The following is an 18,669-nucleotide window of genomic DNA, read 5'->3' as shown; positions in this document are numbered from 1 at the left end:
ATTTGTGTTATCACATGAAGGGTATTATGAAGCTGTCGGTAGAAGTTAATAAAAGTTGTTTTGCTTGGTAAAGGGTGGTCTGTTTATACTGCACTATCAATAGCAATGAAATGGACATCATGTTCCAATGGGAAGCAGCTTTTTCAATGTCACTTTATAAAACCGAGGGACAAAACTTTTCAGTGTGGAGTGAAGGAGATGGCAGTCAGTCAGATGGTAGCTGTATGATCCCTGCTGGCTTGGTTTTATTATTCTCCGGCTTGACAGAATGTAGTGAAACTGTTAGCATTAAAACACAGCAAAACCCCACAAGAGTTTCCATAGAGAGATTGAGACCAGTTGGTGCTGCCATTCCAAAATCCTTGCTGGCTACTCTTCAAGACTGCTGTTGATGCAAATGGCCTATTTATGAATAGACAGTACTCCCAGAGGAAGGCATGCAGCGCTGTATAAATATCTACTTTGTTTAGGTCACACACAGAAAGTGAGCCATTCTGAACAGGGTGATAAGAGTTCAGATTTTCACTGAACAGCCCCATATTTTAATGGAGTTCATTCTTAAAACAGAGTCCAGCATTAAAAGAGGGTGTCCCAGATAATAGTTTGCATCTGCTAATGGATGCTGATTCAGGGTATCCATGTCTGGATGCTAATGAAATATACTCAAGGTGTGGGTGTGGGGGTGTGTGCGCGTGTGCGCGCGCGCACACATTAGGCTGTTCCTGATCAAGGCTAAATTTGACTGAAAAATGGTGAAATCACACCTGAAGAATAAGACCCTTTATTATAGATAGCTCACAAAATAAACAGCATTCAGCTGGATATAGCTATGACCACAGCTCATGAGCCTGCCATACCCTTGTCTGCTGTCAGGCCTGTACTTTGCTGGCTTTAGGATGATTTCAAAGTTCCCTCAGCTAATGGCTTGTTGGGGTGGTTCAGTGAAAGCGAGTCGGTTTCATAGGCAACAGCACATAGGGAAAGGATGTGGCCAGTGTCGTCACTCCACCCCTAGGGGTCAGGTATCCCTCTGGTAGTGGGGTGAGCCCAATTTCAGTGAGACTGACTGACTGATGCTCAGATCAACAACCTGCAGGAGTGAAGCCTTGACTCTCCAGCCCTCGCACCTCTGTGGTGGTTTGAATGCAGGCTAATTCAGTGTGAGGCTGAGGACTCATTAGCCCCTAAAGATAAGCCTGAGGAAGGTCTGAATTTTCTTAGAGTAGTAGGTGATTGGAGTCACTTTTGTTTTCTAAACTCCTTTTGAATCACTAGTGTAAAGTGCACCGTGCCACATACCCCGAAAGCGTGGAGCCCGTTGCATGTGGTTTAACCCGTGCAATCACTCCTTCGATCCAAGTGACCGTGCCGAGCATTTCTCTTCCCCTCATGAGCAGTGGGAGTTGCTGATACCGAGGTGAAGCGCTGAAACCAGACAGGAAATCACTTCTTCTGTTGTATTAAGTATCTGCACTGTTTTTTGTGCAAGATCGTGCATATGGTCCAGAGGGCCTTTGCTTTTCAATGGGTCATCCACAACAGTGAGACATAATGCACTGAGAGCTACAGAAGGTGGTTTCACTGGATGGCTCGGGGGGCACTAGTTGGTTGAGCTGCTCCTGAAAATGGATAAGGATCAAGTGCGTCCATGCTGCTATTAGTTATCAGCTGCCCTCTGTACTATCCAGGCCTGCAGCAGTGGATGAGAGAGTCTCCAGATAAGAGATCCCTGAGTGTCTGTGGTGGGTCCTGTGGGGCTGGAGCAGTCCCCTACCTGCAGAGGGTGGGGAGCTGCTCCAGCGCCCATTGGTTTACCTTAATGGGTGATGCTTACCGGTTAACCATTCACATCCCTCGCAGGGTTGGGTAAGTGTTCTTCTGCCTCAAGAACTTTCCTGCATGGTGTACACTGGAATGCTCTTCCCTCTCCCCCCCGTCAAGTGTTAATGAGGACCTGGGGGAAACCCTTCTGGTTGCTACTGATGCTCAGTTCTACATCTCTTGCTTTTATCCAGCAAGGGAAATAGTTGAATGACTCTGCATAAAACAGGGGTATGGATGCAAACAAGCTGAGAGAAAAAGCCTCTAAGCCTGATGGGGTTGCGGGAGGCTGGAGAATAGCAACTGGAATATTTGGAGTTCTGGGAGTGTCCATCTGCTATTTGTTACCAGTGTTCGCAACTCGGGAGCCGTATCAGATCCTTGTCTGCTCTGATGCAATCAGATAGTGGGGTTCTGGACAGCTTTCTCCCGTCTGCTTCCCGCTTGGGGATCAAACTCTTCTAGCACGTGGAGCTGGCTTCTAGGGTCGCCAACTTTCTAATTGCACAAAGCCAAGCACCTTGGCCTGCCCCTGCCTCGCCCCTTCTCCAGGGTCCCTCTCCCTGCCCATTCCATCTCCCCTCCCTCCATCACTTGTTCCTCTCCCACCCCCACTCACTTTTACCGGCCTGGGGCAGAGGGTTGGTATTTGGGAGAGTGAGGGGTGTAGGCGATGGCTCTGAGCTGGGGCATGAGGTTGGAATGTTGGAAAGGGTGCAGGCTCTGGGATGGAGTTAGGTGTGTGGGACGGGGTATGCAGATGTGGTCGCCGCCTCAAAAAAGATCTATTGGGAACCAGAAAAGGTTCAGAAAAAGGCAGCAAAAATGTAGGGGTATGGAATGAAAGCCCGCTGGGGAGAAATGAATAAGATTGTGACTTTTCAGCCTGGAAAGGGGAGGCGACTAAGGAAGGATAGGACAGAGCTGTATAAAATGATGACTGGTGTGGAGAAAGTAAGTAAGGAAAAGTTATTGACTTGTTTCCATAACACAAGTAGGAGCGGTCTCCACATGTAATGAATAGGCAGCAGATTTAGAACCAATGAAAGGAAAGTATTATTTCACACCTCACACGTCCGCCTGTGGAACGCTTTGCAAGAGGATGTTGTGAAGGACAGGATTTTTACACGGTTGAATAAAGAACCTAGTACATTTCTGGAGGACAGGTCCATCGATGGCTATTAGCCAGGGCTGGTGTCCCTAGCCTCTGTTTGCCAGGGCTGGGAATGGGCAATGGGATGGATCTCTTGATGATTGCCTGTTCTGTTCATTTCCTCTGGGGTGCCTGGCAGTGGCCGCTGTCAGAGGACAAGGATGCTGGGTTGGATGGACCTTTGGTCTGACGCAGTATGACCATTCCAATGTTAAGTGCCCAGAGTGTCTGGCTCTTATACAGAGGGTGAGATGGCTCTCCACTACCTACACCTGCAGGTGTCATCTTTGCCTTTCCTGTTGGATGCATTCCTGGTCAAAGGGAGTTGTGTAACAGAGGCGGTGGCAGGAAGCTGCTAGCCCCAGTTCTGGGGCTGCTGGTGGTGGCTCCCAGCTCCACTGGGGCAGCCCTCTGCCTGTGGCAGGCTGTGGGGGAGGGGGGAGGAATGGAGAGGGGCACTGGTTAACCAGTTACTCGGTAAGCATCACTGGTTCCCTGTTCAAACCCTTACAGCCTGTTGAGCAGTGTTAAAACAAAGAGCAAGGGTTGCTAGTTTGCCTGTTTGAAGAACTAAGCTAGAGTTATGTCTGTTCCCTCTTGAGCACTTAGGGTATGTCTAGACTACAGGGCTCCGTCGACGGAACCATGTAGATTTGTTTATTGGGCAAAGGGAAATGAAGCGGCGACTTAATCGCCACTTCCTTTAAATTTAAATGGCTGCCGCACTGAGCCGACAAAGAGCTGATCAGCTGTTTGTTGGCTCAGTGCGCTAGTCTAGACGCTCCGCGGTCGACATCAAAGCCGTTTGTTGACCGCCCCGGTAAACCTCATCCCCTGAGGAATAACAGGGTGGTCGACAAAGGGCTTTGGTGTCAACCGCGGAGCGTCCAGACTAGCGCGCTGAGCCGACAAACAGCTGATCAGCTCTTTGTCGGCTCTGCGCGGCAGCCATGTAAATTTAAATGAAGCGGCAATTATTTAAATCGCCGCTTCATTTCCCTTTGCCTACAACCCTAATCTACATGGCTCCGTCGATGGAGCCATGTAGTCTAGACACAGCCATAGTGACTGGTTATTTTATAAGACCAAAATTGTGCTGGGTGCTTCTCAGAAGGTTTAGAAAGACATGGCCTCTTCCAGGAAGATGAATTCCAACTGAATGGTGTGACCCCACGAGTGAACTTGTTACACCAGTACCGCATCAGCTGGCATTTGGCTTCTGGGTGGAGATGAGGGTTTTGGAAGGGGTGGAAAAGGGCCATGGGAAGTCACGAATTGGAATAGAATGAGATGGTTGTTCTCACTGCAAATGGCTGCCATGTTCCAAGGGCAGCTTTTTTGGTATAGTGGGCAGGTGAGAGAGAGTTACTCATTCCTAGTTCCTGTAGGGTTTTAAACATCTATTGCATTAATGTGCTTCTCTTGATGCTGAGCTTTATTTGATAAGCTGTTACTTGTTGCACAAATCTGTCGCTGCTTACATTAGAATTGAAATAGTAACTGCTGCTGGCACTGAACGCTAGTATTATTTTGGTAACTTCTATCAGAGCTCTTGGTTTTCTCATTACTTGCTGCTTTTGCTACTTTCTCTCCTGTACCCTCTTGCTTAAGTTTTGTATAATTTAATGAAATTGTTCTGTGTAAAGGTGTTAACAGCCATTGAGATTGTTACTGGAGACTTAGGTCTCTAAACAGGTATTTTTGCCTTTATCTTGGGAGTTCTTTTGATATTATTCTGGTAGCAGTTCATGGTGGGTAGAGGATAGTGTTTTATTGCTGACGTTCAGCAATTCTGTGCCAGTTCTACTCAAGTATTCATAGTTTGAGCTTCCTAGGGTCTGACGTGACTAGGAACTACAATTTGTCTTGTAGCTAAAACAAATGTTTTATTTAAAACATTGCAGTAGAATAACGTCTGAGCTCTGAAATGTGTACAGTAAACCACATTTTTGTGCTTGGATCCTGAATGTTTAGCAAAGATTCAAATCAACACAGATCTTTAAATTCTGAAAAGTGAAAATATAGTGGAAGCAGTCTTGCTTGGCAATATTGTAAAATGATGGCAGATCTTGTAATCTTTAGGATGGTATACATTTCCTAAATCAAAGATGACTAAAAATGGCTTACAGCTGCTCTTTTGTTTTTATGGAATATATAAAGCTGTGGCCCATGCTGACCACTGGTTCCAGCATGCAGTGCTCCAAGACTAGAAGTTTGATTTGGCTGAAGTATTTAAGTATTTAATGGTGCAACCTGTATAATGGTGCAACCTGTAATTTCCAAGTGTGGGATAGAAAGAAGCATAGAGAATCCAGTAATATCCCAAAAAAGCATTAGAGAAACAAAACTTGGTGGGTCAAATCTTAGTTCTCTTTTCGTGCCATTTCAAGCACGTTGGTTTTGTTGGGGGTGGGAGTCTTGTCGTATCTTAGGGAACATCCCAGTTACAACAAGCAAAATTGTCATAATTAACTGACCAATTAAATGAAAAGAGAAAAATAAACAGAATGGAACACAAGCAGTAAACAATGTTTATTTCAGTTATAATCTTTCTGGAGAGCTGTCAATAGAGAAGATGCCTTTTTGGCTGTGGGTTCTACCCCAGTGTGGAACACTTCTCTAGATAAGAGAAGACCAAAGTATATAATACCCCAAATCGAGTAAAGTCATGTTTTAATGTCATAGGTGTGTGAAGGAATCTTGTTTAATGATTGAATTGTTTAGTCTATCATGGATAATTTCTCTGCCAATTTATAAACTGTTTAGGGTATCTTAAACCCTATGGAGTTAAACAAAAAAAAGTATTTTATTGCTGTCACTTTAAAAAGAGCTATTCAAGAGTGGTCTTGAGATTGTTAATTCAAGTTAAATCCCAGTATTTCTCGTTTCGGTAAGGTTTGCTGATGTCCACTCTCCAGGAATACGTTGTATCAAAATACTGTTTAACACATTAGGCTGTTAGTACCTTGGATTACCGTAGCACTTCAATGTCCCATTTAAATAATTACACATTAAAAATGCAGTCTAATACTTGGCAGTGCTTTTGCAAACTCCATTTCACCAATGATGTCATCAGGTTGCAGAAGCAGTGCTACTGTGCTACTCATTCAGATATTTCTTGGGGGAAAGGAAAGATGGAGTCAAAATTTGGGTCCCAGCCCTTCCCCCCAATAGAGACTCCATTCTGTTCTCTGCTTATCCCCCACTCTTCCTGAAGGAATGTGGGTCTCTTTTGGTTGAGAAGTCTCTTCTCTGTTATCCACACAGCCCACAAGCTGGTGCTGTCAGGTTGTCCATGGACTCTTCTGCACTCTGTCTTATGGGATCGGATTCCCTGCACACCAGATCAAAACACCAATTAACACAGCCCACCACCCCTGCTCTGCCAGCAGCCATGCTGGTAGAGCACCTGCACACTCCCCCTTTAAAAAGATACTAACTTGCGGTATGCAAACTGTTTTGTATGCAAGCTAAAGTGTGCTCTGTCACATACCACACTGAGCAATCTGCTTGAGCAATCTGTGGGAGGGATAGCTCAGTGGTTTGAGCATTGGCCTGTGAAACCCAGGGTTGTGAGTTCAATACTTGTGGAGGCCATTTAGGGATTTGGGGCAAAAATTTGTCAGCGATGGTACTTGGTCCTGCTGTGAAGGCAGGGGACTGGACTCAATGACCTTTCAAGGTCCCTTCCAGTTCTAGGAGATAGGCAATCTCTATTTATTTATAAGGTAAGTTTTTCAGATAACAGATTGTAATATTACTGATACTGTTAGAGGCTGTTCCTCAGAAGATGGGTGAAGCTTGCATTATTGCTAGCCATCTGACTAGATAGAACATAAGAATGGCCAATCATCCATCTAGCCTTGTAACCTGTCTTCTGACAGCAGCCAATGCCAGGTGCCCCAGAGGGTCTGAATAGAGCAGGTAACCATCAAGCAATCCATCTCCTGCCGCCTACTCCCAGCATCTGGCAAACAGACTAGGGACATCCTCCATAGCCCTTGAACGATGAGGTAGCAATAGCGTAGCAATGCTGACTTGCTAGATCTGCTTTATGGAGTTGTTCAGGTGGCAGTTGTGGATTGGCTGGAAGGCAGAGTTTGAGGCTTTCATTGGGAACAAAAACTAAACACTCAGTGCTACCACCTCTCATCTCTGAAAGGGGCAGTATTCGTTTTTCTTAGACAATTAATTTTGATCCATCATCACCTCTATTTCACTAGCATGTGTCGAATAAGGCTCCATTTATTGCCATAAGTAACCATGAACGGTGGTGTCTTCTGGCTCTGAGGGTTGTGTAACACAATAACTTGTTTCCAGGCAGACATGTCATTTCATCTGCACTCAACACACAGTAAGCTGTTCCAGGATAATTAAAACTGGCAGGATATTTGATTGAAATAACTTCAGAGGTGGAACTACGGGCCTGAATGGCAGGGTACCTTCACAAGTCTCTAGAATACGCCCACTGCAAAGTTTCTACAGCAACGGGGCATACTGGGCTTTCGTATTCTGTCAGCCTCTTGTATTTTGAATCCTGTATTCTTCTTAGAGGGAGGTGAGAGGGTGTGTGCATTTCAAATGTCATCTGACTGAAGCTTGTTCCTTTGTCTATCCGTAGCTTGGATGCAGTCTTTTTGAAGAAAGTATTAAACCCATTAAAAAGTCTTTAAATTGAGTTTTGGAACAGAATGGATTCTGATGTGTTTTCACCAAGCATTGCAATTAGTCTAAAGGCATAATTTTTAACAGTGAGCATAATTACCATGGGAACAATTTACCAGGGGTTGTAATGGATTCTAAATCACTGACCATTTTAAAATGCAAGATTGGCTATTTCTGTCTTGTAGTTTGAGAGGAGAAATCAAGGCAATTGCCTGAGGAGAGGTGGGATTGGCCATAGTTCTGCTGGCTTTTTAATGCGCTCACTGAGAAGTGTGAGGTGCATAAAGTGGATTGGCTACTAGGCTGTTGTTAACATCACAGAATGGCTTCACGTTGGCTGACTGTTGCATGGTGTTACACGGGATGTTTGGTTGCCCTCTGGAAAGGAGAAGTAAACTCCTGGGAGTTTGCGGAGGCTGTTGACTTTCCGTAGTTGTGAGGACCATGACCAAAGGCATAGGTGATGGTTCATCTGTTTTGTAAGATGTCCGGCAGGGGAACATGGTATACAGGACGCAGGCTTGATTTTTCTGCTGTGCATGCTCTTCTCTAGGGCTTAGTAGAGCCCTTCCAGGTTGACAAGAGGATGTGCTGATTTTGGTGGTTCTGTAGGGTGTGACTTTGCTCGTTGTCATCTTTCCAGACAGAAGCCCAAGAGGATAGATGGGGCTTCCACTGTGATGTGCAGACCAGCAGAGAGTTATTTCCAGAGTCAGAGGCCTTCTCCTGTGAACGTTCTGCCTCCCCAGGTGTTAGCAGCTCTTGCACTGGCATACATAACTTGGGCACCCTTGCTAAGGTCATCTGTTGTGGCAATAGATGAGCACACAGGGTCTCCTAGATCAATGTCAACATCTTTGCATTGCACCTGGGAGCAGATGGAACTGAAGTGCAGTTGAGAACTGGGATTTGCATGCTCCATTCATCTCATGCTCTCAAGCAAGTGCATAGCCACACTTCACACCAGCTGTCTCTTGTGTGTGACCTTGAAAGGGAGCCCCGTGCAGAGTACATGGTAATGAATTAATCCAGAGGTCAGAACAGTGTAGGCAGCAGCAGGAAAATCTGTCTCAGAGAAATGATCACAAATGCCTTGTGTGTGGTGGGGGGGAGGGGCAAAGGAGGAGGGAGAAGCCCCCCCTCCCGGCCGCCCACATGGGAACATGTAGGTCTTTTATTCTCCGCGTCAGAACTGTCACTTTGGAAAATGCCACAGTGCTGTCAGCCCATTGCTTCTGCAGGCCAGTTAAACGCACTTGGGTGTGCATTACCACCCCTTCATTGTCACATGGCAATTGGCAGAGCACCTGCAACATTATGGGGAGTCGGCTGCCTCATGATACTGCTGTCTTCACTGCTTCACTGTCAGATCTCACCCTGCAGCGATCACAAAGTCCTCTGCTTTGTGAGATGTGTCAACTCAGCACTCACTAGCCTGTCTGAATTCACCAGCTGAGTCCACTGCGAGCACTGTAACGTCGCGGTGGCCTGGGCAGAGAGGGAAAAGGAGCTGCAGGCTACTCTGTGGCACCAAAGAGTCCAAGGTGGTGAGCGCCGTGATAGCTGCACCCATGGAGGGATGGCGAGGGCTAAAGCATAGGTCTGGAAGGCAGGAGCTTCTGGATCCTCACCCTGAGTCTGGTGAAGCGACTGTGCCTCAGCACCCGCTCTGAATGCGTACGCTGCTGAGATCCTGGCCCTGCCCAGGCTGACTGGCTAATGCTGGCCAGTCCCTCTCGGATGGTGCTGCAGGAATTAGAGCCAAAGTGGGAGTCCCAGCGAGGCTGACTCTCGTGTGCTGCTGGTCATGGAAGCCCTTGGGTTAGGCATAAAAGGCGCTCCACTCAGCCTGCCATGGCTAAGAGGAGAGACATGAGAGAATGTGGGAGGAGAGGTTCACCTTCCCCCCCCTCCCACTTACTCTCAACTCTTCAGAGACTCAGAACCCGAGGCAGCCCATGCTTTGTAGGAGGCTGGGTCACCACTGTGGAAAGGGAGAGGCTCTGCGCAGCTCTGCAGAACTCATGGCCCTCAGGGTCTGTCTGACTCTAGGTGTGTGGACAGAAGTGTGCCGTGCTTGCTGTGCTCAGGCCTGCATTATTCGGACGGACTGCTGTCCCCTCGCCTCCCGCTTAGTCAGTTGTATTAAAGCAAGCAGCCAAGGTGAGTGTACCCTGGCCATTGATCCAGTGTTTCGTGAAGGCCTAATATATTGAGTTGTGCAAGTTGATGAATAGCTTTGGTGAATGAAATGGCTGAGAAGAAGGTAGGAGAGCCGTGAAGTCGTAACCCTTTCTCCAGAGGCAGGAGGAATGACGACACACACACGGGGGGAAAGCCTTGTGGATCAAAGCTCTCTCCCAGCATGATGAGCCTGCAGAATGCCAAGAGGAAGCGAAGTGCTCCCATGTGGTTGTGGGCCTGGGGGCTTTGGTGGGCTCTGGCGTTCCCCACCAGGAAACAGGGATTCCGGTCCTGTCCTGAGTTCACTGGAGCTGTTTTTACTGGCGGTCTCTTTTCTTGAATGGGCAAATCTAGGCCTCCTCTTCTAGGCTGAGAAGAGTGTGATATCGGGGCCTAATCCCTGCTCCAAATGTGGGGGGGTGACATGCCTTCAGCTCCTCTGCAGAGGGGTCATGGGCTGCTGGGAATTGCCTGGCATTTTGATACATGCCCTTTCCCTCTTGTGCTCCTGGCATGGCCATCCACGGGCATTGTCCATGCGCTCCTGGGCTAGTTTGGTAGCAAATTCAAGATGGGGGTCGAAATTGCAGAGGGTCTGAATTTGCTCCCATGTGTCTGCAGAAGTGATCTTGAGAGTCCGACCAGTATCTAGACACTCAGGGCTTTGGTAGAAAGGCTCCCCTGGCCAGCTTGACCTGAAGGAGGGTCTGTGGCTCTGAGTATTGCTGACTGGGCCAGGGAGCGATGCTCCTCGCTGCAAGAAAACGACGACACTTTCCTTATACCATCTACCAAGCTCCTGCGGTGGGCAGGGAGAATGTTCCTTGTCGAGTAGCTCAGCAGGCTACCGAAAAACCAAAAAATGGAGCAAGTCTGAAGCTTGGGGGCCCAACTGTTTGGGGCTCAGGGGGATGATGTGGGGGCATAACTAGGCCATTTTCTGTTCAGTTTTTCTTTCCTACTGTGTTTGGATCTGTCTGCCCAGCAGGGAGTAGTATTGACACGTGGTGGGTACGTCTGCGCTGCAGCGGCTTGCGCCAGTCGCGGCATCCGTGCTGCCAGCTTGAGCCCTGCTAGCAGGAGTGTCTGTCTCTGTGGGCTGCACTGTGGACATGCCCAGAAGGGCCACAGCAGAGGGAAGCTGACCCCCTCCACGTGGACAGTTCCTCCCATGGTCAGTTTGTTTTCTGCAGCCACTTCTTGACACCAGGGGCTGCTGCAGAGGGACCCAAGGTGGGACTTGCACAGCAGGTGCCTGTTTCCTTTCACGTCTGGGTCTGTTAGTGCTCCCGAGCTCAAGTCCAGTTGTAGCCAGTGCCAGCCATGGAGAGAGGAAACACAGTAGGGAGCAACCGCGTGGGCTGGAATCGCTGGGCAGGCCTGTTTCTCCAATGCAGCCACCAGGAGCGTTCCTTGAATCCAGAACCTCCTGGGCAGTGATCGGGAGGAAGGGCTTGGCAAAGCAGTGGTACTCCTCTGGGGCTGCCAGCAGGGAACCCTGCCTTTGAAGTGCCCGCTCCCACTGCCCGGCCCTGCCGTGGCAGCTTGTCTGCAGGGAGCAAGTGGCCCACCAGAGCTGGGCTTGCTGTGTGGGGCTTTGCACTCCCAGCCCAGCGCCCCCCTAGCGTGGCGCCCGGGGGCAACTGCTCCCCCCCCTCGCTACGCCACTGATGCCAGGGGGGTCCTTTGGAGCAAAGCTTATTGTGCCGCTCCACTGCCTTTTAGCTCCTCTCTGCAGCGCCGTAGGGTGGGATGATGGCATGGGATGGGATGCCTTGTGCTGAGCTGCTAGTGGGGGTAGGGGCGATGTGCATGTCCAGGTTCTGCTGCCCTCCCTGCTGGAGCACCCTGGGGAGGCTGCCAGAGAAGGAAACCAACTAGGAGAGGTGGCCGTGGAAGTGTGTGTGTGTGTGTGTGGGTGGGGGGGGGGGGGGGGTTCGTTTTTGTTCTTTTCTCTCTGCCCAAACCCACCACCCAACATGGATTTGCTCTGGCTCTCTCCAGAGCCGCTGCATCCACAGCCATGTGCTTTTCCCTCCAGCGTTGGGAAGCATGCACAAAACGGCTGTTAACATCCTGACGCGTGGCTCCGAATGTTCAATTTGACAGGCATGTGCTGCCGCCCCCGCCCCGATTCCCTTTGCGGGGCAAAATCCTGGACGGGCTTTGCCAAGTTTCACTTGTTGAGGTACCCCCAGACGTCTCTCGCGTACCCCTAGGGTTGAGGTACACTGCCCGAGGGGCGGCAGGTGGCCAGTGTGTGTGGGGAGCAGGGGTTTGGATTCAGCCCTGGATGGTGGACAGCAGGCTTTGGCCATGTGCTTGTGGGTTTCATCCCCCAGCTACAGGGCTTCTGGCTCTGGCCCCAGGGATCTGGCCTTGGGCTCACCCTCTCTCTGTCACCCTGGTTTCCTACCTCCCTCCCCATCCAGGGCTTAATTTGCCCTCCAGATTTCTGGGGCTGAGTTAAGTCCGCTGTGAAGAAGCGGCATGAACAAATAACGCTTTTCACAGCCGCAGACTTGCTGGCTAGAAAGTATTTGAAGAAAGGGCAAGACACGCAAAGCACCTTCCTTGGGCTTCTATTCTGCTTCAGTTCAGTTAAGAGACAACTGTACGTCATCTGTGAGTCTGCAAACCGCCCCAAGGCATATGCAGGGCATAGCTCTAAATCCTTGTAACGCGCTTTTCCTGCAGTTAAGGAAGCAGAGGCCAGCAGCAATAGGTGGGGGCTGCGCTTGGGTTTAGAGGGTGGGTGGGGAGCGAATTCCTGAGCACAAGTCTCCCAGAGACTCAGAATTGACATGGGGGGAGTCAGCAGTAAGACGTGTGCTGGCAGAGCTCGGTGGGAGCCCGAGACTGGAATAGTAGGTATGTGCTAAGGGGGGAGTGAGGGCAGCCGCTGGCTTTGGGGGGGCTGAGCAATGGAAAAGGGGCTGGAGGTGAGCATTGAAGTCCAGTGGCAACGGTGCCTGGAGAGAAGCTTGCCACAGCTCTCAGCTGCATCGGATCATCCTCTGTGCAGTGCTTAGCTCTGTTTTCACAGTACAAAGCTCATTCTCCCCAGCACCCGTTATGCTCAGAAGTGCCTGGAAGTCTGCAGCAGCACTCCTGCAAAAAGGAGGGCTTCTGGGCGTCCCCTGGAGATAGATGCGGGGCCCTCCCGGCGCTGGCTGCGGTGGTTCTGTTTGTGCAAAGTGACTCCAGTTCCATGTGACAGATGGCCAGTGCTGGACGTTGGTGCCCTCTTAGCAGCACCTTTTTATTCCTCTGTGCTGCTTTATTATTTGGGTGCCCGCAGCACGCCAGGCATTGCCCCTGGTTGGAGCCTGCATGGACACTGGACTCGTGCGTGTGCCAGGGAGGTGGGCAGGACGTGGGAAGGAAAGGCGCTCTGTGCACATCTGGTTAGTGCTGTGGGGTGGCCATCGGATTCGCTTGCTCCCCTGTGGGCTCGGACCGAGGCCTGTTGAACGGGATGCGTTTCAGGGAGACCCACTGGAATCCAGGGCCTTTTGTAAGGACAGCCCGAGCCAGGGAAGGGATAGCTCAGCGGTTTGAGCATTGGCCTGCGAAACCCAAGGATGTGAGTTCAGTCCTTGAAGGGGCCATTTAGGGATTTGGGGCAAAAATCTGTCAGGGTTGGTACTTGGTCCTGCTGTGAGGGCAGGGGACTGGACTCAATGACCTCTCAAGGTCCCTTCTGGTTCTGTGAGATGGGTGTATCTCCATATATTAGAATCCCTCCCAAGCAGCCTTTGCTCTCCATCCTGCCTTCCAAGCTGGTCCTGGGCAATTGCTGCAGCTTCTTAATTGTCCCTCTTTGTTCTCCCTCAGGCTGGAATGGGTGGAAATCATAGAGCCTCGCACGCGGGAGCGCATGTACGCCAACCTCATCACAGGGGAGTGTGTGTGGGACCCACCCCCTGGGGTCCGCATCAAGCGCACCAACGAGAACCAGTGGTGGGAGCTCTTTGACCCGAACACCTCCCGGTTCTACTACTACAATGCCACCACCCAGCGGACCGTGTGGCATCGGCCGCAGAACTGTGATATCATCCCACTGGCCAAGCTCCAGACCCTGAAGCAGAACACCGAGTCCCCGAGGGCCTCCACGGAGAACAGCCCTGGGCGCAGCAGCAACGTCAGCAGGGAGGGCAGCACCAGCTCCTCCCTGGAGCAGGAACTGGAGGGCAGCGAGAAGGCGCAAGACCAGACGCGGGCAAACCGGCAGTCAGCCCAGTTCGCTGTAGTGAAAGAAGAGGCAGAAAGGTAAAGCGGAGCCGTCTCTACGCGGCGCGTGATGGAGACGGACGGGCGGCCAAACGCCCTCAGCCAGGGGAGAGCTGGGATGAACTTGTGCGGCGAGTGACAGAGACTGTAACACGGCTGCCCGCCCGGCCCTTCCCTCATGAACCGGGACTAGAGCCCGGGTCCTGCATCCTGACTTAGAGCAGTGGGGCTCTCTTGCCTTTCCCCTCTGCCCTTCCATTCCCGTAATGGAATGGGCCCATCCTTCCCCCTCCCTCCCGGGCTGGGGAGTGGGTTTGGGGAATATGCTCCCTTCCCGTCCCCCTGTGGGGGCTGGCTTGTGCCTGCCATGGCCCTCCCCACAGCTCCTCTGGTCCACCCCTGCCCCCCCGAGGGGAGCGCGCCCCACACTTCGGGGGCTACTGTACCACCGGGTAGCATTTCTAGCTAAGTATTGCTGGGCCAGGCGTTAGGGCAATGCCATTCATTCAGAAAGCAGTTACGTGTTGGAGGAAAGGGTGTTACTGCCTCTGACCGCAGGGGTGCCGCTGTGCCAACCCGCAGATGTAACTGTAGTGAAGTCCCCTAAAACCACTCAGGACAAGCAATTTTCTGACGTTGGAAATGCCCCGTGTCTCTCAAAATGGAGCATCGTAATCGCCACCAAGCCCGTTTTCCAGGCATGTGGCTCTTATCCCTTTTCTGTCCCTCATTGCGAACACGGCTCGCCCTGCTGGTCTGTTGTGCTGACTCAGGTGGGCGGGGCAGGTGGGGGGAGTTTCTCTGTAGTGGGGGATTTTCAAAGTGAATAAAACTACAGACGAGTGTCCGGGTACGTGGGCACAAGGGCTCGCTGCGCCGTCTGTTCAGGCAGCAGCATTGCACCTTCGTCTTTGCACCTGTTGCGCGCTGTTGCTCGTTTGCAGTTCACGTGGCTGCTTGCGTTGTATGGGGGGGAAGGGTATCTTACTGAAATGCGAACAAACCGCACTCTTGCCGTTTGCAAATAGTTGGCCGAGAAATGTGTGCTTGTCACTAGGGTTTCTCTCTTCCAGCCTCTGTAAGTGCCATGGCGTGGCCTAGCGGGGTGGCTCCCCGCCTTTTCGAGCATGTTAAAATTGTATGGACCCCCCACAAGGAGAGCAGCGGGAAGTGGCAGCCAGCATGTCTCTTGGCCCGTGCTGCTTCCTCAGCTCCGGCCCCCTTCATCCCCTGCCCATCCACGGAGGGTACGGCAAGGCCGCTCTCATGGCCAAAAGCAGCTCCTGCCCCAGCACTGTGCCCTTGGCCGGGCATGGAGCTTTGTGGGAGGGGGGAGAAAAGGAAAAGAAAAGAAAGGCTCAGGCCCACCACGGGATTGGGAGTGGGGAGGGCGGGAGCGTAAATGGCAGCACAGCTGGCGGCGGGAGGACGGATGCTGCCTCCTGGGATATCGAGATCCCATCCCGAGGGCCGGAGACAGCGTGCGTGCGGCCGGTCGCGGACAGCGAGCTCTGGGTGAGAATTGCCTGGCAGACAGTCCCAGTGCTGCAGTGGGCCCGATCCTTACTTTTGGTTTTTCTCAGGCTAATAGGGGAAGTGATTTCCTCTTAATGCACCGAGCCCAGGGATAGGGAGGTCTGGTGGGGGGCAGGAGCACGGTAGGGGGTGGGAGGCCAGCAGCTCAACTGGGAATCTCTTGCGGTGGGGTGGACAGCGCAGCAGGGAGCTGCAGTCCCAGTTCTCAGGGCACTGCAGCCCAGCTGTGGCCAGGAAGCTCTGGCACCTGCTGTGGAGAACCAGCCCCCTTCTGGCCCCAGCGGCCGGGGAGCTCCAGCCCCAGGGGCAGCCAGGGAGCTCTGGCCCAGCGGGGGCTAGAGAGCCCTGGGGGGCTGGGACAGCAGCAGGGCCAGTCTGGAGCTCCAGCCTAGAGATAGCAGGGCATTAGGGAAGGGACTTCCCCTGGTCCGGTCCCCAGCGTGCCGGGCCAGAGAGGTCCATGCTGCAGTAGGTGGAGTCGGCTACTTGACGCCCAGGGGCTAGTGGGCCTCGTGTTGGCACTTCCGGGGACAGGCCGACTCCCACTACCCCCTCTGAAAAGCCCTAAAGCTGTGGGGTGCGCTCAGAGCAGGGGCATTCCTCTGACAGCTCTTCCTGCCGCACGTCTTCCATCTGCATCTCCCGGCACGGCCGCTTCTGGCTGGCACAGGCACGTTGACGCTGTAACGCTAACTGATGGCTTTGCTGCTGCCCGAGGCGCCACGTTCCTCAGCAAAACGCTGCTGATTGTACCTACTGTGTTGCTCTACAGGGTGGAAAGTGAGGCTAGGTAAACACGGCTCTGGGCAGGGGAGCAGCAGCGAAACCGTTAATATACTTGGCACCACTTCAGGGGCTGTGCAAACATCCCTTGAAAGCAAGAGGAGTTTCCAGATGGAGCCTCTGCTCATGCTGGAGTGATGTCCGAGTTGGCTGTGCCGGTCGGACACGGTATCGCCTCCTGTCGCCAGAGGCGCTCTGCTTGGAACGGTGGCTCCTGTGGGCGGAGGGGTGCGGAGGGTGATGCCTGTTGCTTTGGAAGGCTTGTGCTTCCTGACCTGTGAATGCTGAGAGCCCGCGGGGGCATCGTGGTGGGGCGCGGCGGGAGCCTGGGGGGGATCGTGGCAGGCTACTTCGCAGTCATGTCCGAAGCAGAGGCCCGGGTGGCTATTTTGGAAATGAGTGAAGCGGTTCTGCAGGGTGGAGCCCTAGGAAAAGGCCTTTGGGGACCAGTCCTGTGCTGGCTGTAGGAGGGGTCATTGCGGTCAGGCTCTTTTGCGGGCAAGCCGCCAGTGGCAGAGGTCTCCTCTGGAAGCGATCGCGTCTCTCTGGTGCGCTGGAGAAGATAAGCTCAAGAACAAGAGAGCCGTGCAAATTAAAAATGGATTTTTTGATTTCCGTGATAGCAGCTAGGAAGGGCAGAGCCAGTCCAGACGTCTGTGCCGCTGGCCTCCTCTGCTTGCTCAGAGCCCCGTGCGTTCTGCCTTTTATTGTGGTTTCAGAACCTTCGTCACTGGAGGGGCCTCGTTTTCCCACTTTTCGCCCATAAAATTGTAACGGTATCTTTACTATTACCTTCTGGCTGAGACCAGACTGGCCCTTACACCGTGAGGGACGTGCTTCGCTCATAGGCCAGCGCTGAGCGCTCGCATGGGGCTGGAGGCACAGACTGATATGCAGACATTGCAGGTGCTCAGAGGGAGGGAGCTACGGATTCTGCCTTTCAGCTGAGGCAGAGGGGTGCAATATGTCCCAGACGTTGCAGAGTCAGTGTTGGAGCCAGGGCTGAACTAGGCACGTTCTAGCTCTTAGCTGAGTCTAATGGACTGAGCTGAACAGATGCCATAAAAACAGAGCAGCATGTGTAGACTAGACGATCTGTACAACACCGCACTGGAAGATCTGCTAATTTCTTCCCCTCCCCCGGCTTTTTAGACAGACACCGTGGCGCAGGGCTGCAGCTAACGAGGCTCCTGTTTAAAGTGCCGATAGTTTACGCCCAAGGCCTGTTACTTGGAAGATGTCCCCGTGTGTGAAAGTCCAGAAATCTGCTTTATAGCTAGCAAGCAGAAATTCCAGGCCAAAGCACTGGCTCATCAATAATAGAGCTGCCTTCTGGAGCATGCACTATGCTGTCCTTTAGCCCCCACAGCCTCCGAGTAGATGCAAAGTAGCATTATCCCCACTTAGTAGCTAAGGAAACTGAGACGGAGACAGGGGAGACTGGCTGGCTAGCCCCACTCCTTCCACCCAAGGCCCTGCCCCTGATTCCTCTCTCCCTTCCTCCCTCCCTCCTCCCAACCTCCCATGGCTGGAGCTTCCCTTCTCCCTGCAGCTGTAGGAGTCTCTGCTGGCCTGCCCCAGGCCATCAGCTAAGCCCCAAGGTCCAGGCAGGGCCTGGAGATGAACCCCAGCCGGCTTCAGGGGATGGGGCCACAGCCTCGATTAGGAGGCACTTAGCCTTTCCGGCCTGTGATGCCTCCTGCGCCTGGGCTGGGATTGTATGGAGCCGCTCAGGAGAGATGACTCATGCAAGATCTGGGACTCTTGAGCAGTGAGCCAGACGATGGACTTGAGGACCAAACCTGTTTGATGTTTAGCAGGAGGCGAATAAGGATTCCCCACTTCCAGTTGTGCAAAAACGCAGCTCTTTGAACCGATCCCCTGAAGAGTGGGCTGTTGCCTGCTGATGACCCATTACAGGAGACTAAGATTCAAGGCCTAAGCTTATAAGGGAAAGGCTGAATTCTTCATGTCTGAGCGGTCGCCGTGTTAGTCCATAACTTGAATAAACGAGTAGTCCTGTGGCACCTTAGAGACTAGCTTTTGTGGGCAAAACCTACTTCCGCAGAAGGGCTGGAGTGGAAATAATAGGGACCCAGAATTTATAACAGAAAAAGGAGGAAAGAAAAAACAAGGTACCTGCCAATTAGTGCTGGGGCTAATTGCGTGGGCTGGAAGTGTCCCATACTTAGCTTAGTGAGCTGTTAAATGCAGATTGGCTTTCGAACGTGACAGCCAGTTCGTCTTTTTTTCAAGCCCAGGAAAACAGTCACATTTGCATATGAAGAACAATT

The 18,669-nt window shown here is 51.9% G+C and overlaps 1 protein-coding gene across 7 annotated transcripts in view; it reads left to right on the top strand.

Annotated features, from left to right (window-relative positions):
* Positions 1 to 18,669, top strand: part of ARHGAP39 (Rho GTPase activating protein 39) — a 360,347-nt gene that overhangs the window by 117,311 nt on the left and 224,367 nt on the right. For 6 of the 7 annotated variants that reach the window (XR_012901161.2, XM_075919969.2, XM_075919970.2 and 3 more), the window contains exon 2: positions 13,661 to 14,095. The exons of the other annotated variant lie outside the window; for it this stretch is intronic. Coding sequence is in view for 5 of the 6 variants with exons in the window: in XM_075919969.2 (XP_075776084.2) it covers positions 13,661 to 14,095 (435 nt within the window). In the remaining variant the exon portion in view is untranslated. The remainder of the gene's footprint in view (positions 1 to 13,660; positions 14,096 to 18,669) is intronic. 7 annotated transcript variants of the gene reach the window in all.

This window comes from Pelodiscus sinensis, chromosome 2 (genome assembly GCF_052426305.1).
Source record: "Pelodiscus sinensis isolate ZL-2025 chromosome 2, ASM5242630v1, whole genome shotgun sequence".
In the NCBI taxonomy this organism is placed as follows: Eukaryota; Metazoa; Chordata; order Testudines; family Trionychidae; genus Pelodiscus; species Pelodiscus sinensis.
This window is presented reverse-complemented; position numbering and strand designations above follow the sequence as displayed.